Genomic DNA, 27,255 nt, shown 5'->3' on the forward strand with positions numbered 1-27,255 from the left:
TACAGTATCCTCTGGAAACACCCTAGTAGACACAGCCAGAAATAATGCCTTACCGGTTCTCTACGTTCTTTTTTCTTTTTTCTTTGTGATGGAGTCTCGCTCTGTCACCCAGACTGGAGTGCAGTGGTACACTCTCAGCTCACTGCAGCCTTGACCTCCCTGGGCTCCGGTGATCCTCCCACTTCAGCTTTCCGAGTGGCTGGGACTACAGGAGTGTGCCACCACGCCCAGCTAATTTCTTTTTTCTTTTTTCTTTTTTTTTTTTTTGGTAGAGATGGAGTTTTGTCATGTTGCTCAGGCTGGTCTCGAACTCCTGGGCTCAAGCGATCCTCCCACCTTGGCCTCTCAAAGTGCTGGGATTACAGGCATGAGCCACTGTGCCAGGTCCTCTAGATATTTCTTAATTCAGTCAAGCTGACATCTAAAATTAAAGCCTCTCCTCTGGATTTGGCTCTTCTTTCTTCTTTTTTCTAACTCACTGTTCCTTTCTTTTTTGTAGCAGATATGTGGATGTGTGTTTACTCGTCCGTGTGTCTCTACCACCCAAAAGTAAGTTCAGGACCAGGGTTCTGCTTTTGTTCTCAGCTGGCGTCTAGCATGGAGGTGGCACTTGTTCAATCTTTACTAAATGAGTACTAAATGGATGAACCAGATTCGTTCCAGAGGGGTAGCTATTGTACGTCCAAATATCAGAAAACCTCCTGGCACAACCAGTGAATAAGTGCTGCCACCCCCCCGCCCCAACCTTTTTAAGAAGGGAGGTGAAATTCACATGAAATGAAATGAGCCATTTTAAAGCAAACAGTAAGTAAAGTGGCATTTAGTACATTCATGGGGCTGTACTACTGCTGTCTCCTTCTAGTTCCAGAGCAGTTTCATCACCCCGGAAGGAAATCTTGTGCCAGTAAGCAGCTGTTTCCCGTTCCCCGTCTCGCCACCGTTCCTGGCAGCCACTGATCTATATTGTGTCTTGGTGGACGGGCCCATTCTGACAGTTTCATGCAAATGGAGTCATACAGTACGTGACGTTTGTGTCTGGCTTCTTTCCTTCTTTCTGCCGTGTTTGTGAGTTCATCCGTGTTGTTGCATGTGTAAGAACTGCATTCCTTTTCATGGCCAAGTACCACTCCCCTGTGTGGCTGTCCTACACTTTGTTCACCCATTCATCCGTGGACGGACATGCAGGCTGTTCCCACCTCCTGGCTGTTATGAATAAGCACTGCTTTGAACATGGCTGTGCGTGTATGCGTTTGAGTACCAGGTTTCAATTCCTTTGGGTATACAGTTGGCCCTCCATATCCATGGGCTCCGCATCCATGAATTCAACCGACCACAAACAGAAACTATTTGGAAAAAAAAATCCACAGAGTTCTAAAAGGCAAAACGTGAATTTGCCAGGGGCCGTTGAATCCACGGGAATGCAGTGGTGTGTAGGCATTGTATTCGGCATGATGAGGGATCTAGAGATGATTTCAAGTATATGGGAGGGTGTGCATAGGTTATGCGCAAATGCTACTGTTTTATATAAAGGGATTTGAGCCTCTGCAGACTTTGGTATCCAAAGGGTGTTCTGGAACCAATCCCTCACAGTTCTGAGAGATGACTGTATACCTTAGAGTGGAATTGCTGGGTCATATGGTAATTCTATGTTTAATTTCTTTGAGGGAGTGCCAAACTGTTTTCACAGCAGCCAAACCATTTTACATTGCCACTAGCAACACACAAGCATTCCAATTTCACCACGTCCTCACCCGCATTTGTTATCTCCTGTTTTTCGTCTGTTTTCAATGATAGCCATCCTTGTGGGTGTGAAATGGTATTTGTAGGTGGTTTTGATTCACCTTTCCCTGATGATTAATGATGATGAGCATCTTTTCATGTGCTTATTGGCCATTTGTGTATCTTTTTTGAAGATAGGTCTATTCAAACTCTTTGCCCGTATTTGATTTGGGGTTTTCTTTTTGAGTTGTAAGAGTTTTTTGTCTTGCTTTTTTTTTTTTTGAAACAGGGTCTCACTCTGTCACCCAGGCTGGAGAACAGTGGTGCAATCACAGCTCATTGCAGACTCCACCTCCCCCGTCAAGCAGTCCTCCCACCTCAGCCTCCTGAGTGGTTGGGACCCCAGGTGTGCACTACCATACCTGGCTAATTTTTCTACTTTTGTAGAGATGGGGTCTTGTCGTGTTGCCCAGGCTGATCTCGAACTTCTGAGCTCAAGTGATCTGCCCACCTAGACCTCCCAAAGTGCTGGGATTACAGGCGTGAGCCGCTTTGCCTGACTGGGCCCTTTCTATCTTCTGGATAAGTGCCCTTTTTTTTTTTTTTTTGAGACGGAGTCTTGCTCTGTCGCCCAGGCTGGAGTGCAGTGGCCGGATCTCAGCTCACTGCAAGCTCCGCCTCGGGGGTTTACACCATTCTCCTGCCTCAGCCTCCCAAGTAGCTGGGACTACAGGCGCCCGCCACGTCGCCCGGCTAGTTTTTTGTATTTTTAGTAGAGACGGGGTTTCACCGTGTTAGCCAGGATGGTCTCGATCTCCTGACCTCGTGATCCGCCCGTCTCGGCCTCCCAAAGTGCTGGGATTACAGGCTTGAGCCACCGCGCCCGGCCATAAGTGCCCATTTTTAAACTTTGACAGTAAAGTGCTTGCTGGGCAGACTGGATGCATGACGGGAACTTCCCTGAGCTGGGAGCTCCAGCTCTTCGAGGGGGGATCCGGGTGGCCTGCCTCTCGTCACATGCAGCCTCGAGGCTTCTGCGTGCTGCAGCTGAACTGTTCTTTTGGAAAGTGGCCTTGACTGTGGCCCAGGAGGCCATGCTGGGGCTGCTCCGGACAAGGCAGTGGCCCGGATGAATAAATTGGTTCCTCAGTGCACTTGGCCCAGTCAGATGAGGGAGTCTTGTTTAAATGCTCTCTTTGTATCTGTTTGTTGTCCTGGAAGTGGTCAAAGATATTTAAAGCCCTTCCTGTTTTAGTGAGTGAGTAACATCTCAGACCCCGGACTGTCCAGTAGAAATCTTAATTATTATTATTACTTTTTAGTGGCATTAAAAAGGTTCAAAAGAAATGGGTGAAATTAATTGTAATAATATAATTGGTTTAGCCCGGTGTATCTAAAACATTATCATTTCAACATGTAATCAATATTTTTTAAGTATTGAGAGATTTTTACATTCTTTTTTCATACCAAGTCTTTGAAATTCAGTCTATTATACTTGCTGCACATCTCAATTTGGATACGGAAACGTCATCAGAAAGGCTTGATCTGTATTTAGATTCCATAAAACTCACAGTTGAACAAAGAAGTAGATTCGCACACCCGAGCTGCTCCAGATGCATGAAAATCTTCGTTACTGAACCAAGTGTGGTTCCTGACTGGGAATCTCTCATAGCTACGATTTTTTAAATTTTGAAATAATTTTAGACACAGAAGAGCTGCAAAGATAGTACAGAGAATTCCCATAGGACCTCCCCCACGACCCAGCCTCCCTTAATGTTAACATCTCACATAACCACGGTCCAGTGATCGAAACCAAGAGAGTAGCATCGGTACAATCGCCACAAACTGAACTGGGGACTGGTTTGCGTTTCCCAGTTTTCAGTTCATGTTCTTTTTCTGTTGTGGAACCCACCCCAGGATGCTGCCCTGTTGCCTGCGTCTCTTTCCTCAGTCTTTCATGACCTTGATATTTTTGAAATGTACTCGTGGGCTATTACGTAGAATCTCCCTCCACTTGCCATTTTCTCATGGCTAGTCCATGGTTATAGAGTTCGATAAGAAGACCACAGAGGTAAATGCACTTCTGCTTACATCGTCTTAGGAAGTGCCAGATATTTACATGACTCGTGGTTAACAGCCGTGGTTAACCTTGATCTCCTGGTTAAGTGGTGTCTGCCAGGTTTCTCCACTGGTTATTGCTTAGAAGAAGCGGGTCACTAAGTCCAGCCCACACTCAAGGGAGAGGAATTAACCCCTCCATCCTGGTGGGCGTAGGTTAAAAACAACACAGTTAATAATACCCATTTTGGGAGAGATACTTTGAAGCTGTGCAGACAACCTGTTTTATCTTTTTTTTTTTTTTAAACAGGTTGAGTATCCCTAATCCAGAAATCCAAAATAAAAAATGCTCCAAAATCTCAGGCTGGGCGCAGTGGCTCACTCTTGTAATCCCAGCACTTTGGGAGGCCAAGGTGAGTGAATCACCTGAGGTCAGGAGTTCGAGACCAGCCTGGCCAACATGGCACCCCATCTCTGCTAAAAATACAACAATTAGCTGGGCATGGTGGTGCACGCCTGTAGTTCCAGCTGCTTGGGAGGCTGAGGCACAAGAATTGCTTGAGCCCGGGAGGAAGAGGTTGCAGTGAGCTGAGATCACACCACTGCACTCCAGCCTGGGTCACAGAGTGAGACTCTCACAAAAAAAAATAAAATAAAAAATAAGGGCACCAAAATGCTCCAAAATCTGAAACTCTGAGCACCAACATGACACTCAAAGGAACTGCTCACTGGAGCATTTTAAATTGCATATTTTCAGATTAGGGATGCTGAACCAGTAAGTATAATGCAGATATTCAAAATCCGGAAAAGAAATCTGAAATCCAAAACATTTCTGGCCCCAAGCATTTTGGATAAGGGCTACTTAACCTGTGGTACCACCTGCTAATTTTAGCCTCCCCCAGTGGTGGTCTACTGGTAATTTTAATTTCTTCCTTCCTTTCTACATTTATTAACTGGAATTTTTCGTTCAGGAAGAGCTGTCCCTTCTCTTCCATTTACGTATTCAGTTATTTATCTCAACATGGATGGGTTCACAGGTATTTCGTTGTTCTTTGGGTTATAATCCAGTCTGTTGTTACCTGTTTGTTGTTGAAATTGTTCTCGCATTTGGGCCTGTCATTTCATCATGTTCCCATGGTTTTGGGGGTGCTGTCACATTCTGGCACCACAGGCTCACCTTGTATTTCTCTGCCCCAGCCCTAGAATCTTCCACTGTTCCCAGGAGCCTTAGTTCCTGTTGTTGGAGAATGGTGTTTAAAAGCCAAGATCTGGGAGCTAAGTGTGCTCACTGCTGCTTGGTTATCACTGCGTTCAGGTCCTCTCATGTGACGGAACTAGGAAACCACCCCACCCTTTACATCTGTGTTCAGTTCTGTGTCTGTCTGTGTAATATGAAAACAGACCTAAGTTCCTCTGAGGCTACCAACTCCATCCAGCACGAGTGGGCTCATTCACACCTTCCCCAGTTGCTTCCTTGTAGCTGTCTCTGAAGGAGGAAACCTGGCTCCTGTCATCTGTACCGTGTTTGCTTACCTGTTTAATTCCAGGAAAATAGTTTGAGAATCAACAGCCAGCCGTCCTGTGTTGACCGCAAGGTCTCGACATTGGCATGCAGCTCTTTCTGTCAAGCTGGAACCCTGCAAGGTTACAAGGTTATTTGTGGCAGCCCTTGCTTTCCCTGGTGTGGTCATGTCATGCATTCGTAATACAGTCAGCTTCGTTAGTCACACTTGCATTTCTTTATTTTTTTTTTTTAATTGTAGAATTTTATTTTATTTTATTTTATTTATTTATTTTTGAGACAGAGTCTTGCTCTATCGCCCAGGCTGGAGTGCAGTGGCCGGATCTCAGCTCACTGCAAGCTCCGCCTCCCGGGTTCACGCCATTCTCCTGCCTCAGCTTCCCGAGTAGCTGGGACTACAGATGCCCGCAACCTCGCCCGGCTAGTTTTTTTGTATTTTTAGTAGAGACGGGGTTTCACCGTGTTAGCCAGGATGGTCTCCATCTCCTGACCTCGTGATCCGCCCATCTCGGCCTCCCAAAGTGCTGGGATTACAGGCGTGAGCCACTGTGCCCAGCCCTCAAACCCAGTGAGTTTTTAAAAAAAAATTTTTAAGGGCTGGGCACAGCGGCTTATGCTTGTAATCCCAGCGCTTTGGGAGGCTGAGGTGGAAGGATCGCTTGAGTTCAGGAGGTTGAGACCAGCCTGGGCAACATGGTGAAACCTGTCTCTAAAAAAAATAAAAATAAAGAGGCCGGGCGCGGTGGCTCAGACCTGTAATCCCAGCATTTTGGGAGGCCGAGGTGGGTGGGTCATGAGGTCAGGAGATTGAGACCATCCTGGCTAATATGGTGAAACCCCGTCTCTACTAAAAATACAAAAAAACTAGCCGGGCGTGGTGGCGGGCGCCTGTAGTCCCAGCTACTCGGGAGGCTGAGGCAGGAGAATGGCGTGAACCTGGGAGGCGGAGCTTGCAGTGAGCCAAGAGTGCGCCACTGCACTCCAGCCTGGGTGACGGAGTGAGACTCCGTCTCAAAAAAATAAAATAAAATAAAATAAAAATAAAGAAAGAAAGAGAGAAAAGGAAAAGGAAAGAAAAGAGAAAGAGAAAGGAAGATTTTTAATTTTTTTTGTTGAGAGAGTCTCACTATGTTGCCCAGGCTGGGCTCGAAACCCTAGCTTCAAGTGATCCTCCTGCCTCAGCCTCCCAAAGTGCTGGGATTATAGGTGTGAGCCACCAAACCTGGCCACGTTCTTTGGTTAACTTTTTGAGTAACTGCCAGACTGTTTTTCAGCAGCTGTGCCATTTTACATTCCCCCCAGCTGGATATGAGGGTTCTGATTTTTCTGCTTCCTCACCAGCAACTCATTTTAGTGGTGCCTGGTTAGGTTTTGATTTGCATCTCCCTGATGACTGACGGTAATGAGCATCTTTTCACGTGCTTATTTGCAATCCATACATTCTCTTTGGTAAAGTGTTCAGAATTTTGCCACTCCCTGCCATTAAAAAAATTGGGTTAGCTGTTTTCTTGTTGAGTTTCAAGAGTTCTGTATATACGCTGGACACAAGTCCTATACCTGGTATATGAGTTGCAAATATTTTCTCCAAGTCTGTAGCTTATCTTCTCATTCTCTTAATAGTCTATTTTTGTCTAGCAAACGTTTTTTATTTTGATGGACGGCCTACTGTTGTTTTTCTGGCAAGTGCTTCTGGTTTTGTGTCCGAAACCCTTTGCCCCTTGAGGCCCATGCGTCTGTTTTCACTGTCCGCTGGCAGTGTGCACCAAGCCCACTATTGAGAGAGGTGGGGGAGACTGCTGAAGCGTAGCGGGTATCTAGTAAGGGAGGCCCTTGTCATTTCTTCTTCGCAAATGAGGGTTTTTTTTTAAGTGTGCGTTTACAGTGAGGAGGAGGAATTGCTTTTACTTCCATTCTTTGCTGGAGTTTCATCGATTTCTTCATGTGACAGGTATTTACCAAGTCCAGGCCCAGTGAAGACCAAGGGAACACGTTCCCCTCTCTTGTGGAGTTCACAGACTGACAGGGCAAGAGACAGCAGACGCATGGGAGAGGAAGTGGCCATCAGAATGAATTCCGGGAAGCCCAGGTGCTGGGTGCTACGAGTGTGTCACGGGGACCCAGTTAGAAAGGGTCAGGAGGGTTCTCTTAAGAAGCGAGATTGACTTCTTAAGTGAGGCTGAGAGGATGGGGTGGTCCCTTCTAGGGGGAGTGGCAGCTGTTTGAAGGGCAGAGTCCAGGTGATGAAGTGGGGTCTGGGGCGAGTGTGAGGGAGGTGAGCTGGGTGGGCAGAGCTGCTCATCCGCCGGGGGTGACATGGTGACATTTGCCGTTAGATCCTCCATAAGGGGTCGAATCCTACAGGTTCACCTGCCTCTTTGGGTGTAAGCTCTGTGGCTGTGGCTTCAGAAGCCCCCGCCAGGTGCCTGTCCCACGCCTGTCCCATGTGTTCTGGAGTAGGTCAGTGACATTATAATGCAGACCTGGCTCCGTCTCTCCCAGAAGTAATTCAATGGCTGCCAAACAGGAAGTGCTTGTCTGTGCCCTAGAGTCAGTTAGGAGGCAGGGTCAGGGCCTCGGGAGGGGCTGCAGGGCTGACCTGGAGGGCTTCGATGCCCTGGTCCTGGGTGGGGCACGGGCCCCAGGGCTGCCAGCCTCCCCAAGCCTTCATGGGGGGCCCCCACTGACATTCACGGCCCTGCTCGGGCTGGGACCGGCTCTCAGGGTCTCCTTCAGCTTTACCGCTTGGTGACCAGCCACGTTCCTGCTTTACCTTCCCAGCACACTTTAGCACAGTTGCTTTTTGTCTTGCTTTGTTTTGAGGCATTAGCCAAGATCAGCAGCTGGACTCAGGAGCTCTTCTCTGAGGCATCATTTGATGTGACTTAATTTTCCTTGGCAATCCTTTTAGCTCTCACCTTTGTCTCTTTCATGCCAGTGCTGGCTGTCACCTAGTCCTGCGTTACTGGCTTGGCGTGCTTGGCAAAACCGAGAGGGGTGGAGAGAGCTGCTTTCAGATGGGGAGAGGGGTCGTCTGAGATGACAGTGGCCCGCTGTCCTTTCCTGTGGCTGGCGTCAGCTCATGGCCCCCTAGGTGCCTTGTAGATGCTGTCCTATGAGGGGATGCCGGCCGGGGCACTTGTGTCTATGGAACCTGGTACGAACGGTGCCAGGAAAGGGGAGTGTGGCTGTTTGGAGCAGTAAAACTTGCCCTGCCCCTGACCCCAGATTCCTCTTCCTTCAGTCTAAGTCTCCCATGACTTGAGTTGAAGGAACCCGTCCTGAGAGCAGGAGAAGAAACGCAAGGGGCACGCACTGATTGTGAGAGACGGTCCAGTGTTGGAAATGGCCAAGTGTGAAAAAGAAGTTTATTTTGGGTATTTACCACTAATATTAGACCTCCTCCCCAACCCCTGCAACAAGCTGTCATTGGACAGGGAGCCACAGCCGTCACCAGTCTGCCGTGGTGTCCCACAGGCAGGTGTCTGAGGGCACAGGAAGGGTGTTTTGGTTCATGTCATTAGGAAGTGTGCACGGGTTTATGTGGAGAGTTTTAAAAGTAAGTTAAACCACGCTGGCCTCAGAGCCTTAAGACCCTCAGAGGCATCTTCCTGACACATCCTGGGTGGCTTGTGTTAGGGGGCCCTAGGCAGTCACACATGCCAGGGGAGGTTCCAGGGACACCAAGCCTGGTGCCCTCTGCACCCGCCACCCTCTGTAGAGTGGAGATGGCTCTCAGCCGCAAATGCTACCCCATGTGGGTTCCACTTGGGCTGCCCCTGCATGTGCTTAGTTTGAGACTAGGGAGAGCAGGTCTTGAGGCAGGGAGGCCGGGAGCCCCCTCTGGGCCCCCATTGTTTTCTCCCCTTGCCCCTGACCCGCTGGCGCAGAAGCCAAGCAACCCTCGCACACCCTCCCTGGCTCCCAGGCTCCCAGGCTCCCAGGGCCTTGCAGAGTTCAGGAGGCGGGCAGCCCCTCTGGTGAGCCCATAGAGGGCTCTGCCAGGGACAATCGGCCGGTTGATGTGGCCGAGGGGGAGGCCTTGGCTGGTGGATTGCCGAGGGAGCCAGAACAGAAGCCACATTGTGTGCGGGGACCCGGGGCAGGGCCGAGCTGCCGCGTTGTGACAAGCCGCATGGATGCGTGCCAGCTGTGGCAGTCTGTCTTTCCCTGGAGCATCCTCTGTTCCCTGAAGTGGGTGCCCAGACGCATCTGTGTTTCTTAGAGGGCGGGTCTGGAGCCGGGCAGAGAAGCGCAAGGAAAGAAAGAAGGCGCCCACCACTGCAGGGAGAGAGGAGGTGCTGCGCAACCCTGCGCCCGCCACGGCCACCACTGGACCTCCAAAGCTGGGACGGTGGGACGGCCCAGAGGCCCAGAATGCCTTCTCCTGGGTCCCTAGAGAAGGGGCTGGAAGAACTGGCTGGGCATTGAAAGCACCCATTATGTTCCCCAAATTTCCTATCTCGGCATGTGCCTGATAAAATTCTTTCCCGGCTTCTCGGAGGCCATCTTTCCTGACTGATGTTTGTGCCTCCTGTAGAGACGGCCGCAGGACGAAGGCATCTGCCCTGTGGCTCCCAGAGCAGGGAAGGTGCTGTCCAGTGAGGGGGCCGGGAGTCTGGCGCCGTGGAGCCCAGAATAGACCCTGCCTCCAGCTGGACTCTGCCTGACACTGGCCTGGGGGACACGGGCTCTCGGGATGGGGCGGGGGTCTGGGAGCTGTGGGTTTCAGCGGCCTCAGTTCAGGGTAGAGAGAGGCTGTCCTCATACTGGGCATGAGGGAGGCAGGAGGCCCTGGGACTGACCACTCACAGGTCTCAGCTCAGCTGCTCTTGGCCTGGCAGCATCGGGCTGGCGACTTTCATGGGCTCATCTTGGGGATACCTCCTCCTGTCTTCATTTGTTATGGTCTAGATTTCAAACTGCACGTGTTTACGTTGCAGGCTGCGTTCTCCCCTTTCTGGTGTCAGACTGAGGAGAAATCAGTAAGTTTGGCCTCCAGATAATAGAAGCCAACTTTAAGTCTAAAAACGTCTGTTTCCATGGAGAGCGTTTTAAAACGTGGTGTCTGCCTTTCTGCCTCCTCGTTTTGGTTTCTAATTGCTCATCGATGCAGGAATTGATTCCAGTTATCGGAAATGCAAAGCGCACAAGGATGCAGGGTAGGAACTGCCTTTTCCGTCCCTTTGCCCCTGAATTCTTGTGCTCTCTCGGGAGGTTTGTAGCTGAGTGTGGGGTCCAGTCTCTCCCTTTGCATCTGACATCACACCCACAGTGCTTTTGAATCTGAGTGCTGTAGGTTCCATGGTGCTCTCAGTCTTGTGGTTTGTTTTCTTCTCCTGGCGATGTGTCCCGGGAATCTCTGGGTTAGCGTGTGATGAGGAGTGGCTCTTGAGCACCTGTATATGGGTTGGGTTCTGCCTTTCCCCCTTTGCAGGTGAGGACGCTGAGCACAGATGGGCAGCGTCGCCTGCTCTGGCTGCACGGTGAGTGCCGGGGCCAGCTCGGCTCGGAGCCCGCCCTCTGTGTCACCTGCTGCATCTGTCAGGCTCCTTCCAGTGGCAGCAGCGTGCTCCACAGTGGGGTTCGAAGTTCAGGGGTACAAGAAGAAAACTCTCCCACCTCCCCTGACCAGGGCTAGCCCCTTCCAGGCAGGCCTGTAGGTGGCCGGCTTTCACTGTTTCACATAGGGCTTCAGGCCCTGAGCACACCTGTGGGAGGGGGCGGGGTCTCTGGGGTCTCCCTGGCCTCCCAGGCTGAGCGGTCAGGCAGGCATGGGAGGGGTCTGGGCTAGTGCCCCCCGGCTGTCCTCCCAGCCAGAGACACCGCCGGCCTTCCTCCTTCCTTCCCGCTGGATTCCTGTTTCTCTCTCAGGCTCAGAGAGGTGCAGCAGCCCGTCCAGGGTCACACAGCGAGCCAGTGCTGAGTCGCTTCAGTACCCAGGAGTCCTCTGACTCCTGGTCAGAGGTTTTCAGCCCACATTGTGCTGTTTTACCTAAGCTTTTAAAAAAAATTTTTTTTCTTTTGATGACAAAGCCAAGGTGACATATGCAGGTTACAAGGAATTGAAATCCTCTCCATGATAAGCAATGTTTGTCCTTCCAAAACAGTTCTCTGCGTGCGTGAGTCTGAGTGTGTGTGTGAGGGTGTGTGCGTACAGGTGTGTAGATGTGAGTGGGTGTGTATATGTACATAAGTGTGTGTGTAAGTCTGAGTACATGAGTGTGGGTGGTGGGTGTTTGTGTGTACACGGGTGTGTTTGTACACAGATAGGTGAGGGGTGACTATGGACGTGTATGAGTGTGTGCACATGGGTGTGTGCGTACGTGGGTGGGTGTGTCTGTACACGGGTATAAAGGCAGGTGAGTGTGGGTGTGTGCGTGTGCATGTGGGTAAGTGTGGGTGTGTGTACGCACGTGTGTATGAGTGTGTGGGCATGAGTGTGACTCGCACCTCTGAACTCCCTGCGTCCGCACAGGCCACCATGTCTGGTTCTGGCTACAGTCCATGTCGTGTGCCCTGGCATTTGTGTCAGCTGTCGTTTACCTGACTGTTCTGGATGGGGGGACATTTGGCATCTCAGGGTCTCCCTCTGCAGGGGTGCCTCAGTGACCCCTTGTACACGTATTTACACGCTCTGTGGATATTTCGGTTGGGTCTCATCCTGGACGTGGGGTTTGAGGGATGGGCTTGTTTCTTTCTTGGACGTCTTTTTTCCACGTTTCTGCTCTTCCCTTGCTTTCTCGCCAGACGGTGTGCCAGCCCCATTCCAGGTTGCCGTGGGCCGGTGGAAGCGAGAGCCTAGTGCCTTATAGCTGTGTCCAGAGGAGGGGCAGGGCTCTGTGGCCACGAGAGGCTTTTGATGTGTAGACTAGCGGGTTTGGCATTGATTGGTTCTGTGAGGCCTCGGTGAATGGCCAGATGCCACAAAACCTGAGCTTCCTCTCCTGGCAGCTGGTGAGAGAGCGATGTCCTCCTGGAGTGTTGGTGTGGACCGACTAAGGTGTGGGGTAAGGCCTGCGGCCCCGTGCGCATCCCCACGGGGCTTGCTCCCTGCTGCCAAGGTAGCCACCTGAAGCAGAGCAAGGCATTTGCCTGCTGGCCAGAGAAGGCTCCGGCAGAGGGCTCCATCTGGGTTCCATGGTGGGGACTTGCCCGATTCCCCACTGTCTTCCCAGCTCCAGGACAGAGGCAGGGTGGTAGGGACACAGGTGGTGTTGAATTCAAATTCAGAGCTGTGAGGCAGGCTGGGGGCAGAGCCAAGCATATCTATTTAATTCTTCTTTCTAATATAGACGACTTAAAAAACATACACAGAAGCAGAGAGAACGGCAGGAGCAGCCGCCCCCCACCTCTGGCTCCCACCGCCGCCAGCCTGTACGAGGTGCTTTCTCCTCTCTCCTTCCTAGGGTTGTTTTGAATCAGGCCCTAGACATCACGTCTTCTAATCTGTTAATATTTCCTGCTGTGCCTGTGAGAGATAAGATTCTTAAAACAAAGCAAAAACCCTAACCACAATATCATTCTGGCTAGAAATTGGTAAATTAGTAATTCTTTAACATTATCACATGCCCAGTACCATCAGTTTCCCCTGTCATCTCTCACAAACACAGTCAGCCCTCCAGAGCCTGCAAAAACCGAGGGAGGCTCTGTGTGTGTGGACATACATCTTTTATTTTTTTTTTTTTTTTTATTTTTTGAGGCAGAGTCTTGCTCTGTTGCCCAGGCTGGAGTGCAGTGGCCGGATCTCAGCTCACTGCAAGCTCCGCCTCCCGGGTTCACGCCATTCTCCTGCCTCAGCCTCCCAAGTAGCTGGGACCACAGGCGCCCGCCACCTCGCCCGGCTGGTTTTTTGTATTTTTAGTAGAGACGGGGTTTCACTGTGTTCACCAGGATGGTCTCGATCTCCTGACCTTGTGATCCGCCCGTCTCGGCCTCCCAAAGTGCTGGGATTACAGGCTTGAGCCACCGCGCCCGGCCGACATACATCTTTTAAAATTACGTGTTCACGTCAGGATTCAAGTAAGGTTGGAGCTTCCCTCTCTCTTTCCGTCTTTAAGTCAGGGTCTTGCTCTCACCCAGGTTGCATGCAGTGATCTGATCATAGCTCACTGCAGCCTCCAACTCCTGGGCTTAAGGGATCCTCCTGCCTCAGCCTCCTGAGTAGCAGGTGCTACAGGTGCATCACCACACTCAGCTAATTAAAAAAAAATTTTTTTTTTTTTTGGTGGAGATGAGAGCTCACTCTGTGGACCAGGCTGGTCTCGAACTTCCAACCTCAAAGCGATCCTCCCACTTCAGCCTCCCAAAGTGCCGGGATTGCAGGCATGAGCCATTGTGCCAGGCCCAAGCATTTCTCTTGATTGCTTTGTCTCTTAAGCGTCTTTAAACCATTTTCTTCCCTCCATCTCTTTTCCACTTTCTCTCTCTCTCTTCCCCTCCCCGTCACCCTACCTCCCCCCAGCCACCACCACTTCTTTTTTCCTCCCTTGCAAATTATTATTATTATTATTATTATTATTTTGAGATGGAGTCTTGCTCTGTCACCCAGGCTGGAGTGCAGTGGCGCTATCTCGGCTCACTGCACGCTCCGCCTCCCGGGTTCCCGCCGTTCTCTTGCCTCTCCCGAGTAGCTGGGTCCTCAGGCATGGGCCACTACGCCCGGCTAATTTTTGTAATTTTAGTAGAGACGAGGTTTCGCCATGTTAGCCAGGCTGGTCTCGAACTCCTGACTTCAGGTGATCCTCCGCCTCCCAAAGTGCTGGGATTACAGGTGTGAGCCACCATGCCCTTAATCTCCTTTCTTTTTTTTTTTTTTGAGACGGAGTCTCACTCTTTCGCCCAGGCTGGAATGCAATGGCGCTTTCTTGGCTCCCTGCAAGCTCCATCTCCCGGGTTCATGCCATTCTCCTACCTCAGCCTCCCAAGTAGCTGGGACTACAGGTGCCTGCCACCGTGCCTGGCTAATTTTTTTTTTTTTTTTCTTTTTTTGTATTTTTAGTAGAGACGGGGTTTCACCATGTTAGCCAGGATGGTCTTGGTCTCCTGACCTCGTGATCCACCCGCCTCGGCCTCCCAAAGTGCTGGGATTACAGGCTTGAGCCACCGCGCCCGGCCAAAATGTTTTTTTTAACCCCAGCATATGTCTGTGAACCATGGGGCCTCAGAGGGGAATGTCGGGCAGCCACTGGACGAGCTTGGCAGGGAAGAGATGGCCAGGAGACAGCAGAGGTCGGCAGGAGCTGGAAGACCTTGCAGGAGAGCTGGTTGCTCTCCCCTCACACCCAGGATTGGGAGGGAAGGCTGGGTGTCCTCCAGGTGGGGTGTGGGGCAGAGGGAGTATGGCCTCTCAGAGGTGGTGGCGCCAGCAGGCGCTCCACGCCTGGCCCGCTGGTCACAGGGCCTTTGCCTTGATGTGCCTCGTGCCAAGGCCAGCCTGGCCACTCGGCCCTGTGATCCTCATCCCAAGGAGCACTGGCAGGCGTGGCGGGCTTGCTGCCTGGACTCCCCACCCCGGGCACCGGCTGGTGCATGCTGCGGTCTTTGGCACAGGCACCTGTTTGGCCAGTTCCTCTGCATCTTAGTTGCCGAGGCCAGAGAGACGCTGGCTTGTGGCCAGCAGCCTGGGAGTGGACAGCTGCTCGTGACCTGGCCCGGGAACACGTGACTCTAGGAGGCTCCTGCCATTAGTGGGTCACAGTGCAGTTCGGCTGGAGTTGCTAAGGGTGTCACACCTGGGCTGCTTGGCCAGCCACCTTCGACTTTGCCAGTGCTCACGGAACCTGCTGCCAGGCCTCAGGGGCATGAAGGTGCTGCCGTCCCGACATCCCCCAGAAGGCTGGTTTCCGGGGGTAGCCAGGAAGGGGTTCGCAGCCCCCCGGGGTGCTCCTAAGCTTTGTAGGCCCAGGTCTCACATAGAGGGCGTGCCATTTAGTCATTCCCAGTGCCTGCGACTCACTGGCAGCTTTCAGCAGCCAATCCTGGTCCCAGGATGCTGACCGCCGGGTACTTCGGGGCATGACCTCTACCTCGCCAGCGAGGGGTGTCCTCCCTGCTTTCCGGTGCTGCCCTCTCTGCAGTCGTGAACATGCCGGATCTCCTTGTTGTGGCTGCCTTCCTTGTTTGGTTTGTGTGGGCAACAGGAACCTCTCCAAGACCTGGGGCTTCCCGAGAACCTCTGCTGGGGTGCGCTGGCTCTGCTGCTGCCCAGATCCCCTGTCCGATTCAGCGTCTTCGTCTGTGATGGGGGGACACCAGGAGTACCTGGGTTTGGAGTATGAAGCATTTGTATCCGCTGAGTGCTTAGAAAGTGCCTGGTCACCGTCAGCGCTCTGCAGACACTGACACGATGCAGCTGGTGTCACACCGGTGTCACTGCCGCGTGGCTATTTCGCCTTTGTAGCCTGACTGTCCGTAAGATTAGAGACCTCTCCTCTCTCGTGGTCCCTGCCGGGATCTTATGGTAGGCGCCTGTGGCATTTTTGGTGGATACATGAGTATCTAGGGACGTTCAGCAGACACCGTGCTAGCCCAGCACCAGGCCCATCAGGCACAAAACAGGACGGTCCCATTGTGTGTGGTGGTCATGGGTCAGTAGGGTGCTGGGACAGACGTGCTTTGGACTGCAAGGAGAGCTGGCAGAGAGGGAGCTGTGCTCTGTGCTTGGGGACAGCAACAAGCCGGGGTAGGGGCAGGCGGGAGTCAGGAAGGGGTGAGCTGGGTGGAGGAGGCTTGGAAGAAGGCAGCATGTCGCTCTGGCTGCACCGAGGATGTGGCACCTCCTCCAGGCTCATCGAGGCCGTTGGTCGGCTGGGCTCATGGAGATACCGTGGCCTGAAAGGGAGCTGTGGTAGAAGCGGGTGATGGTTAGGAGGCAGGTGGTCCAGGAGAGAGGGGCCGGCCGAGGAGCTCGGGAGAAGTGGCTGGACTCGCCGTGCAGCAGGGGTGCACAGCCGGGGTGCACAGCTGTGGCCAGCAGCGTGGGTGGAGAGGAGAGGACCCGGTTCTGAGCCCCAGGGTGCCCCGTGCCAGGCAGTGGGCAGAGCTGGGGAGTGTCCCTGGGGCATCCCAGTGCTTTGGTACCGTCTGGCTGCGCCTCCCCAGGTGCCCTTGTTAGCCCAGGCTGCTTTGTGGGGGCGCTGACGGCTCCTGTGGATGATAGGGTGCTGTGGGCTGTGGCTGTGGCACTGCGGAGACTCCCCCAGGCTGCCTGTGAAGAACCTGAGGCCTAGTAGGCAGGACCACGGCCAGGCTCCCGCTGGTGTCCCTTAGGCCCCAGGCTTTCTGCACGAGGATGCTTCCCCAGGCACGTACACCCTCTGCACAGCCTTGCTGCCTGGCGTCCACTCAGAATTTACCAGGGAAAGTTTGAAGCATTTACAGAGGCAGATGCAACAAACCTCATAGCTGCCACCCACCCAAAGGTGGTCCCTGCGCAGCCAGGCCCGTTCCAGCCTGCGCTGCCCTCTCAGTCATTCTGGGGCAAATCCTAGACGTCCTCATTTCATGTGTCAGTATTCAAAAGAGGCCTCTAACAAGACAGTGCTACCAGGACCACACCCATGAATTGGTCATCTCTTAGGTTACCATATTACTTGGTTATATGAATGGATGATTATAATCCCTTAGTCTCTCAATATGCCAGTGTTTAAAGTCCTGTTTTTTTTGTTTGTTTGTTTGAATCAGGATGTGGGTGAGATCCACACGCTGTGATTCGTTGTTTCTAGATTCTCCCGCCCCCCTTTCATTCACACAGCCTTTTTTTGCTTTGCGATTTATTTGGTGAAGAGTCAGGACCATGTGTCCCGCAGAGCTTGGTACCATCTGGTTTTTGCTGCTTTTGGCCATGCAGTGGCACTCAGGGTCGCCCTCTGACTCGCGTGTCCCTGTCTTGGGGGCCTGAATCTGGAGGCTTGGTCTTTCTATGTGGCTGCCCACGTCTCTGCCGCCGGCCGAGTGGATGGTGAGATGCTCTCATGGTCCTTCGTGAGTCGGCTGGGACAGTCTGTGCGGGTTAGCTGTTTGCCTTCTCCGGGTTCACCTAGTGGTGTTGCTTCTGTAGGAAAGGCAGGACAAGAGCTCTCCTCCCCTACCCCGTTCCCCTTCATTTGCCAGGTTCCAGCCAGCCCTGCGCCCAGAAGTGCCGGCTTGCGTCTGCCCTTTGCACCATGGGCCGGAGGGTGTGGCTTCCTAAGACCTGGATGTGACTGTTGTTCCTGAGCTGAAACCTTCCTCCACCTCCTGACAGGGCTCCCCTCCTCAGGGGCAGCACCACCACCTCTCTCCACCGCAGCCACGCTGGAGCCCTGGGGTCCCGCGAGGACACCGCAGCCCGTGCCACTGTTTCCTGTGTGAGGCTGTGCATGCTCCTGGCGGTCCAGCCTGGGCACCCATCTACCTCTTAGCCTTCTTGAGCTGACCGGCTCCTGGCCATCCTTCAACCCTACCACAGCCCCCAGGGAGCTTTCCCAGCCCCTCCCACCCCTTGCTGCTGGACCACCCCCCTCCAGTCTGCCTTAGCATCTCACTCCCGTGGCTCACTTGGAACTGGGCCAGCTGTGCACCTTGGGGGAAGACAGTAGAGGAGTCCTCATAGTCCCAGGTTCCCAGTTTGGCAGGGACCCACACCCCCTGGGACAGATGTCTCTGTAAAGGCAAGGGGCACAGAAGAGGGGCACGCGGCCACATTTGAGTCCTTAAGGAGAGCTGCGTAGGGGACGTGTGGACTTGGAGGGGGCGTGTCGGGGAAGTGTGGACTTGGAGAGGGGCGTGTCGGTTAGGGATACGTCCAGTTGCTCGGACCAAGTGTGTAATAGGGCTTCTTGTAAGGGCTGGTCTTCTTACAGGACATGAAGGCAGGAGGTGCCAGGGCCTGGCATCCCTCCACATAGTCCTGTGGAGGAAGCCGCCCCCACAGGCACCACCTCTCGAGTTTTCGCAGGACAAAGAGAGGTGGTGAGAAACTCTGTCCCTGCAGTTTTGTTTATGACTTGGGAAGGAAAGCCCTCCCTAGGCTGCCCTCCCTTCCGTCTCCTTACCCAAGCCTAAGTCACGTGTCCCCTCGGACAAGGGGAGGGAGCCCTAGCCTGGCCCAGACAGGTCATGCCTCCCCGCCTGGGGCTGGGACAGAGGCCCACTCTTCTGAGATCGGGGCTTTCCCCACACAAGGTCACTGTCGGCCACGCCAGCTGGCCTTGGATTGGGAACCTGTTCATTTGTCTGCCCTGACCGGACTTGTGGTTCTGGAGGCTCCATCCCATGCAGGTGCACCTGGGACTCATGGGCGGCCGCAGGAGCTGCCTTTGCCACCTGTGTTGCTAGCTAGTCCCCGACTCCCAGGAGGCACCTGTTCCCAGAGCTTGCAGAGTCTGGTGCCGCCTGTGCAAACCGTCCGGCACTGCAGGCAGGCTGGGGAGAGATGGCCTGCCGCAGCACCTTAAGCCCCTCGGTCTGTCCCCTCTCGCCAGGATTGAGGATGTGGTTATGCACCTGCGAGCTTAGGCTGCCGGGGAAAGGGCTGAGAATAAAGAGGGTGCAGAGGACCCCGGGCCCGGAGCTCTGCCCTGCGTCCCCACTGCTGACTGAGCCAGTGTGACGTCTCGAGCTTCTGAGCAGTGTTCCCCAACTCAGAAGCCTTCACGGGACGCCCATACTCTTAGTTATTTTTATGCCGGTGGACTGCATTTTAACAAAGTGCGTCGTAATTCACCTACCATAAAATTCAGCCTTTTAAACTGTGCAGATTTGGTGGTTTTAGTATATTCACAGTGTTGTGCAATCATCACAAATTTTAAATTCCAGCATATTTTCATCACCTCCAAAAGAAACCCTTTGCCTGTTAGAACCACTCCTGCACCTCCCACCCGCCCCCGGTACACACTCACCCGTGTCTCTGCATTTGCCTCAGCCTCCGAAAGTGCTGGGATTACAGGCATAAACCACGATGCCTGGGCCAAAATTCTGAAATGTTTCCGAAGTTCACGTGATCTATTTTTCTTTAGTTGCCTGTGCTTTTGGTGTCATATTGTAAGAAACAATTGTCTAATGCAGTGTCGTGATTGACACCTGTATTTTCTTGAGAGCTGTGTGGCGTTAGTGCTTCTGTCCAGGTCTCTGATCCATTTTGAGTTGTTTCCTGGGTGTGGGTGAAGTAGGGCCACCTCCATTCTCCCACGAGTGGGTATCCAGTTGTCCCAGCACCATTGGTTGAAGAGACTCCTCAGTCCCCACTGAGTGGTCTCATCACCCTTATCAAGCACCAGCTGCTCATTAATGTGAGAATGTGAGCCTGCACGTTTGCTTGTTTGTTTGTTTGTTTTTCAGACAGTCTTTGTCTGTCGCTCAGGCTGGAGTGCAGTGGTGGAATCTTGGCTCACTGCAACCTCTGCCTACCAGATTCAAGTGATTCTCCTGCCTCAGTCTCCCGAGTAGCTGGGATTACAGGCTTCTGCCACCATGCCCGGCTAATTTTTGCATTTTTAGTGGAGACAGGGTTCTGCCATGTAGCCCAGGCTGGTCTCAAACTCCTGACCTCAAGTGATCAATCTGCCTCAACCTCCCAGAGTTCTGGATTACAGGCGTGAGCCACCGCGCCCGACCCGTACACATTGTTTCTATGAAAACTTCCCTTCCTCCATGTGACATTCGGGCTTGTCATGGTGCCATTCTCCCACACTCCCCGTCCACTCCATTTTCTTACCAGCCTGACGTCCCTGCTCCCAGGAGCACGTCTCCGTTTACTGGGACCTGTGGCTTACATCATTTGGGATGGGGCAAGGTTCTTAAGGAAAAGCAGATGAAATTGTCTTGCTTCGAAATTTCCAGGTTCACAGAAACGCAGCCTCTGCACGTGCTGCTGGGCCTCCACGGGAGGCCTGCCCTGAGCCCTCCCGGCCTTTCTGTGTTCATCACAGCCTCTCACTCACAGCCCTTTTCCAGGCCATCCCATGAGCTCCTCACACCCTTGTGTGGAAGATTCATCAGCGCTGCCCCATGCCAGAGCGTCCCTGTCTTCTGGGCTGGTGAGGGTGCGGGGCGGCACCCAAAGCGGACAGAGCCTCCTGGAAACTGGATCGTGACCTTGTACTTTTGCCCCCTCTGGGCGCTGCTCTGTCGTTTGAGTCTACATCCTGCATCGCGCATCTGTTGGGCTTGGCCCTGGCTGCAAAGGAAGCAGGGAGTGGAGGTGGTGAGATCGTGGGCCCCAGAGGCCTGGGGCAGGTCTCAGCGCTGCCATGCGTTAGTTGGTGTCTTTGCGCCTCGGTTTCCCTGTCCGTTAGTGGTGCTGCAAGGGTTGAAGGGGATATGTGTTTCCCGTAACCGTCCGAGAGCATGGCTATGAATGAGCTCTGTTTCTGCTGTGGGGCCTGCGAGACCCAGTTAGCTGCACTTAGTAAGTTGTTTGATTTTGAATAAGAGCAGGGCAGGAGGTGCCCCGAGAGAGAAGTGGGTGCAAATCGGAGGGAGGGGAGCGGAGGCCTGGTGAGAGAGAGAGGAGGACCAGGGCCAATGAGAAGCTCTGTCCCTGCCCCACGACCACCCTCTGATGTGGACTTTCTTGTTTTCTCTGTTCCAGGAGGAGCCGAGGAAGGTCTGCTTCACCTACGACCTGTTCCTGAACCTGGAAGGCAACCCGCCCGTGAACCACCTGCGCTGCGAGAAGCTCACCTTCAACAACCCCACCACGGAGTTCCGGTACAAGCTCCTGCGGGCTGGCGGGGTGAGTGTGCCCCGCCCCTGCCCGTCAAGGGGCCGCCCCGCCGAGGCCGCTCCGCTGCAGCCTCCTGTGCTCAGCCAGAAGTGTCGGTGCTGGGGGCCGAGACCCGAGGCACAGGTCACACGGCAGCGCCCGACAGAGCTGGAGGGGACCTGGGAGCTCCACAACCTGTGCCGGGGCGTGGTCGCTGCAGGTGACTCGTTGCTGGTCACCCTGTGCTTCTGGGTAGCCGTGGGTAATTAACACCTTCCTGCAGGAAGTGCCGGGAAGGGATGGGCGCAAGGCCGGTCTGACGGCGTGGCTGGGCCTGGAGCTGGCTTGTAACTAGCCGGGCAGGGCCTCCACACAGGGCCCCTGCCATGCGCATCGCCATCACCTCTGACTTAGGGAGGCCAGACGACAGTGCCAGCTCTGGGGCCAGGGCTCTCCAGGAGTCGTGTGGCTGGGACCCCCATGCGGTGGCTGGAGCTGAGCCCTCCGGACCCTATGTGGGGGCAGAGCTCCCCACAAGGGCTCTTGGCAACAGGGTGGGCGCAGGTGCTGGTGCGGTTATGGAGGAGGGGTGCATGGAGGGAGGGACATGCAGGCTGAGGCCTGGTCACAGGACAGCAATGCCACCTTCAGGGCTCAGGGCCCAGGGCCACAGACCCTTTGCCTGGGTGCTGGCCTGAGCCTGTGATGGAGTGGGCTGGGGTAGCGTGTTGTGTGTCGTGTGCAGTGTGTGGTGTGTCATGTGTATGTATGTGTGGTGTTTGTGGTATGTACGTGTGTTGTGTGTGGTGAGAGTGCTGTGTGGTGTGGGGGATGTGTCGTGTGTACATATGGGGTGTGTCACGTACATGTGTGGGGTGTGACATGTACATGTGTGGGGTGTGATATGTACATGTGTGGGGTGTGATACGTACATGTGTGGGGTGTGACATGTACATGTGTGGGGTGTGATATGTACATGTGTGGGGTGTGATATGTACATGTGTGGGGTGTGACATGTACATGTGTGGGGTGTGACATGTACATGTGTGGGGTGTGATATGTACATGTGTGGGGTGATATGTACATGTGTGGGGTGTGACATGCACATGTGTGGGGTGTGACATGCACATGTGTGGGGTGTGACATGCACGTGTGGGGTGTGATACGTACATGTGGGGTGTGATACGTACATGTGTGGGGTGTGATACGTACATGTGTGGGGTGTGTTACGTACATGTGTGGGGTGTGATACGTACATGTGTGGGGTGTGATACGTACATGTGTGGGGTGTGTTACGTACATGTGTGGGGTGTGGTTGTACATGTGTGGGGTGTGATACGTACATGTGTGGGGTGTGTTACGTACATGTGTGGGGTGTGTTACGTACATGTGTGGGGTGTGATACGTACATGTGTGGGGTGTGGTTGTACATGTGTGGGGTGTGGTACGCACATGTGTGGGTTGTGGTTGTACATGTGTGGGGTGTGATACGTACATGTGTGGGGTGTGATACGTACATGTGTGGGGTGTGATACGCACATGTGTGGGGTGTGATACGTACATGTGTGGGCTGTGATACGCACATGTGTGGGGTGTGGTTGTACATGTGTGGGGTGTGATATGTGCATGTGTGGGGTGTGATATGTACATGTGTGGGGTGTGATATGTACATGTGTGGGGTGTGGTTGTACATGTGTGGGGTGTGATATACACGTGTGGGGTGTGGTTATACATGTGTGGGGTGTGTCGTGTACAGTGTGTGGCATGTGTGGCATGTATGGGGTGAGTGGTGTGTGGTGTCACGTGGGGCATGTGGTGTGTGTGGCATGTATATATGTGTGTTGTGTGGTATGTACATATCCTGTCTGGTGTGTCATGTATGGTGTGTGCATGGCATGTGTGTCGTGTCACTTGTGGGACATGTGTGTGGTGTGTCACGCATATATGGTGTGACGTGTGTTGGCAGTGTGTGAATGTGTCATGGGTGTGTATGTGGCACACGTGACGTGTTGGGTATGCGGGTGGGGTGGGTCGGGTCATCTCCTGGGTGAATTGGGAGCACCATGGCTGTGGGTGTTGGGCTGGGGAGTCCCCCTTCCTCCTCCTGGGGCACAGTCAGATCGTTGGTGGCCGTCGTTTTCCTGAGAGGAGGCGTCTGTCCATGTAGAAGCTTGAGTGCATCCTGCTGCTATCCTTGTAGAGTCCCGCTTGTAGTTCTCATCTGGGGAGGGTGGTGCTGGCGTGGGTCTGTGTGGACAGCGTGGGTCTGTGTGGATGGTGTGGATCTATGTGGACAGCGTGGGTCTCTGTGGATGGCGTGGCTGAGTGCTGGGTGGCCCGAGGGTGTTGGGGCTGGGTCCCAGCGCCCTCCTGGCTCCGCTTTTCCACCTTCTTTCATGGCCAGGTGTTTTCACCGCGTTTGCAGTAGAGGTTTTTGGGCGTCCCCGGGGGTTCCGTGGTGGCGTGGCTTTGGGAAGTGGCATTCCCTGGGCCTCTCTGGGCTGCAGCCAGGACCTCACTCCCTGTGGGAGGCGGCTTCCTTTCCTCCGCAGTGACGAAGGCTCTGAGGGCATCGTTGCAACACATAAAAGCCAGGGGCGGGGAGGAGGCGTGGGGCGAGGTTGGGAGGAAGGGCCCGTCAGGAGGAGGGAGCGCTGGCTCCACAGAGAGGCACGCAGGCTGCAGCAGGCGCCGTGGGGGGTCTCTGCCCCAGGCGCTGGGTGCTCTGCCCTCTGAGGGTGGGCTGCCTGGGGAGCTGGCTGGCTGGGCAGGAACTTTCCAGGCCTCCGGGGCTCGCCCTGGGCTGATGGCTGAGTGGGGCTCTCAGCCTTAGCAGCAGCCGGAGGTCTCAGTGGCGGAGGCTCCCCTTGGGGCTGCCCAGGACCAGGCAGTGGCCGTCTAGCAGCAGGTGACCCCAGCCCCTGCCGCGGAGCTGTCGGTGCTGGGAGACCCGGGAGGAGGGGCTGGTTTCTGTGTCAGAGAGCGCTGCTTTCTCTGCTCCTCTCACTGGGGGTCACTTGGAGATCGGTAGTTCAAGGGAGAGAGGGTAGGACTTCCCGCCGTTCCAGCCCTTGTGCCCCTTAGGACCGTGTCTTATCTCTGTCCCCGTGGCTGAGGGTCCTTGTTTCCGTCGGGGAGCCTGGTCCTCCTGGCAGTACCTTGTAGGAGGTGGGAGTCATCTGTGCGTTCAGTTCCCAGTTCCTTTTTCTCAAAGGTCTGTGCTAGAGCGAGACACTGCGTGATCCTGAAGCAGTCAGTGTAGGGCATTGTTTTGAGGGGAAAGAAGGTAGATTACGGTGAGAGTCAAAGGATTGGGCCTGAGCGGGAATGGGGCTCAGCCTCCTGGCAAGCCCGTCTGTGCGTGGCGGCCTTCTGTGGCTCCTCCGTGAGCCTGTGAGGTGTGCGTGCCCCAGAGCGCCGAGGGCCTCCCGTGGCGTGTTTTCAGGGACGGCTGGGGCAACGTGCTGTCGGTGCTGAGCTATCACGGTCAGACAGGCTCTGAGAAGCAGCTCAGAGTGGGGACCCTGGGGGCCCATGGCCCTCTTTTCAGCCTGTGTCCCCATGGCCGCATGACGTCAGCATCTTCAGATGAAAGGCTTGGCTGGCTGGGAACCGCAGGTGCTCAAGGCTGTTAGTGGTGCTTCTTCTACCAACTTCAATACTTTTCTTTTTTTTGAAGTGTGTCTTCTTCTTTTGTTCTCTCTTGCGGCCGTCTGGGAGGCTTTTCTCTGTGGTGGTGGTGATCCTAAACTTGCAGTGTTGGTATTTCAAGACCTTGCTCTGAGCTTCCCCCTGCACAGCAGGTGTTTCCTGGGAGCCCTCCTGGAAGGACCCCAGAACTTTCGTCATCCGTAGCCTCTGACGGAGCGCAGGAGCAGGTGCCACATGCTGCGGGCTCGCTGGCTCATTCGGGCCTGCTTTGCAGAGAGCCCCCTTGGTAGGCACAGGTCGTCTGCCTTGGTCTCGGCCTCAGCCTGGGTGCTCTTGCCTTGTTCGGGTCAGCTGCAGTCACCGCACACCAAGGACGGCTCATTCCCCTGGGCATGTGGGACCCACTGGAGTTGCACCCGTGTGCACCCCGGGAAGTTGCTCCCTGCCTGTTGCGGGCGTCTGGCTGGCATCTCACACTTCTTAGCTGTTCCCCCTAAACCTCAGCGTGCAGGTCAGGCTTCGGCCACAGCTGCCTTCTCATGATTCTCAGTGTGCTCCGCAAGTCTTCTTGGGCCAGCCCTCCGGTCCGCTGTTCCCGGAAGGCCGCGTGGCCCCATCTGGGCCCAGCCATCCTGGGACCCTGGGCTTTTCTTCGCTCCCCACCCATGCCTGCTTCATCTGTGTGCTCAGCACCCAGTCCCCAGCGGAGAAGCGCCTGGGACTCTTTCGGGAAAGCGCTGAGGCTCTCCCTTCTCCCTCCTGCAGAGGGAAGCCCCACCACCTTCAGCCCGGCCCGTGTGGCCCCTGCCCCCTGCCCATCGATAATGACTGTCTCTTCTCTGTCACTAGGTGATGGTAATGCCCGAAGGAGCAGACACGGTGTCCAGGCCCAGTCCCGACTACCCCATGTTACCCACAATTCCACTCTCTGCCTTCTCTGACCCCAAGAAGACCAAACCATCCCACGGCTCCAAGGTTAGTGAGGCGGAAGGCCCAGTCGCATGGGGGCGCCGGGCCCAGCTGTGGTAGGTCTGGCCCCTCCCGGCGCCCTCCCTCCACTGGGCTGGGCCTTCCGTACCTGAACTCGCTCCCTTGGCATCTTCCTCTTTGAGCTCTCTGCACACCCCTCGCTGCGCACTGCCGCTTCCCTAGGATTTCAGGAATAAGCCCATGATCGTGGGCTCTTTGTCCTGTTCATCTTGAGGCCAGAGACCCTGCCTGGTTCTCGCCCGTTCTGCCAAGTGATGGCCGGGTCCCAGGACTGCTCAGCCTGAAGCCCTGAGAGTTTTGCTGACGGCTGTTGGGGTGGCCGCTGGGTAGAGTGTCTGTCTAGGCTGCAGCTGCCCACCTCCTCAACCCTCCTGAGGGCAGCTGGGGCTACTCCTGCCCTTGGCTATGCCAGGCTTTGCATCTCGGGCTATGGCTCACTGCAGAGTTTCGTGGGGGAAGGGCAGGGGAAGCCAGGTGGGCGCCAGCTGAATTCCAGTGTGGAAGAAACTTTTTACGGTCACATCTCGTCCCGGTCGGTCAGGTGGGTGGCACTTGGCCTTTCTGAGGCTTCTCTCTCTAAACCGTCCCTGAGCGGCAGTTCAAAAGACAAACTAGAAAGCCCTTTGATGGCATCACAGTGTTCCTTTAACCCTTGAGCACGGCCCAGTCCTCCATAGCCACCCACTCAGCACAGCCGTTCCTGGAGGCCGAGCTGCACGGGCCCTCGGGGCAGCTCCCCGGTGCTCGCCACCCACACGTCTCTCCCCTGGTCCTCTCCATTCTCCTTGCCTCACTTGTCTGCCGGGCCCTGCGTGTGGACCCGGCCATCCCAGGCGGGACAGGCAGGGTTCTTCAGCTGCCTCACAGACTCACCGTCAGCCGCGCGGGAGAAGAACCGCAGCACCCAGGCAGGTCTTTCTGGCTCTTTCCGCAAGGCCAGCAGGTCTTAGAAATCGTCAGACTTGCCAGAGTCTCTGAGTAGGAAACGGAGCCCTGGGGTCTCCCCACTCGGCCTCCTGGCCTGTCTCTCCCTGAGCCTCGTGGAGGCTCAATGAAGGAAAGCTCTTGCAGGGGATCTCGGCAGGGCCCCTCTCAGCCACCACAACAGGATTTCTTCTGCACGGGTCCCTTCAAGCCACCTAAAAGCCTGCGTAGAAAGGCCGTCCCGGTTGGAGAGGTGCCCTCCCTGGGGCTGGCGGGGCTGGGGCTGCTCGTGCTTTCTCTTGCCGGAGTGTCTTTGAGGCCCCTGGAGCTCCCAGCTGGTGAGTTTATCCACCAGGCTCAGGAGGCCTGTGGGCAGGGTCCTCTGGCTCCACCCTCTCTGTCCTTGGAGACTTCTCCAGCCACCAGGTGGAGAGATGTAGGCGGCATCTGTGGGGGAGGAATCGGGCAGCACAGGGTCCTGCCAAGGCACGTGTCTGCTGAGGGCATTCCAAGAAAGCCCCTCTGCCCCAAGCCCTAGCCTGGCGACTGAGCCATCAACCCCACCGTGGCCCTGGACGGCACAGGCCTGTGCACCGGCCTCTTCCCCGGCCAAGCGCCCTCCGTTGGTCACTGGCTCTGCCTGGGGTGTGAGTGGCCAGGCCATGCGCTCCGAGCAGAGGGGCCTCCGCAGGGCTCCCTGAGCCCA

General features: G+C 54.7%; 1 protein-coding gene across 3 annotated transcripts in view; it reads left to right on the forward strand.

Moving 5' to 3' along the window:
* Positions 1–27,255, forward strand: part of MLLT1 (MLLT1 super elongation complex subunit) — a 73,861-nt gene that overhangs the window by 31,802 nt on the left and 14,804 nt on the right. For 2 of the 3 annotated variants that reach the window (XM_033199881.1, XM_033199882.1), the window contains exons 4-5: positions 20,871–21,014; positions 25,485–25,610. In XM_033199881.1, coding sequence (XP_033055772.1) covers positions 20,871–21,014; positions 25,485–25,610 — 270 coding nt within the window. The remainder of the gene's footprint in view (positions 1–20,870; positions 21,015–25,484; positions 25,611–27,255) is intronic. The other variant, XM_033199883.1, reaches the window with a different exon arrangement.

This window comes from Trachypithecus francoisi, unplaced genomic scaffold (assembly GCF_009764315.1).
Source record: "Trachypithecus francoisi isolate TF-2019V2 unplaced genomic scaffold, Tfra_2.0 Lachesis_group5, whole genome shotgun sequence".
Classification (NCBI taxonomy): Eukaryota; Metazoa; Chordata; class Mammalia; order Primates; family Cercopithecidae; genus Trachypithecus; species Trachypithecus francoisi.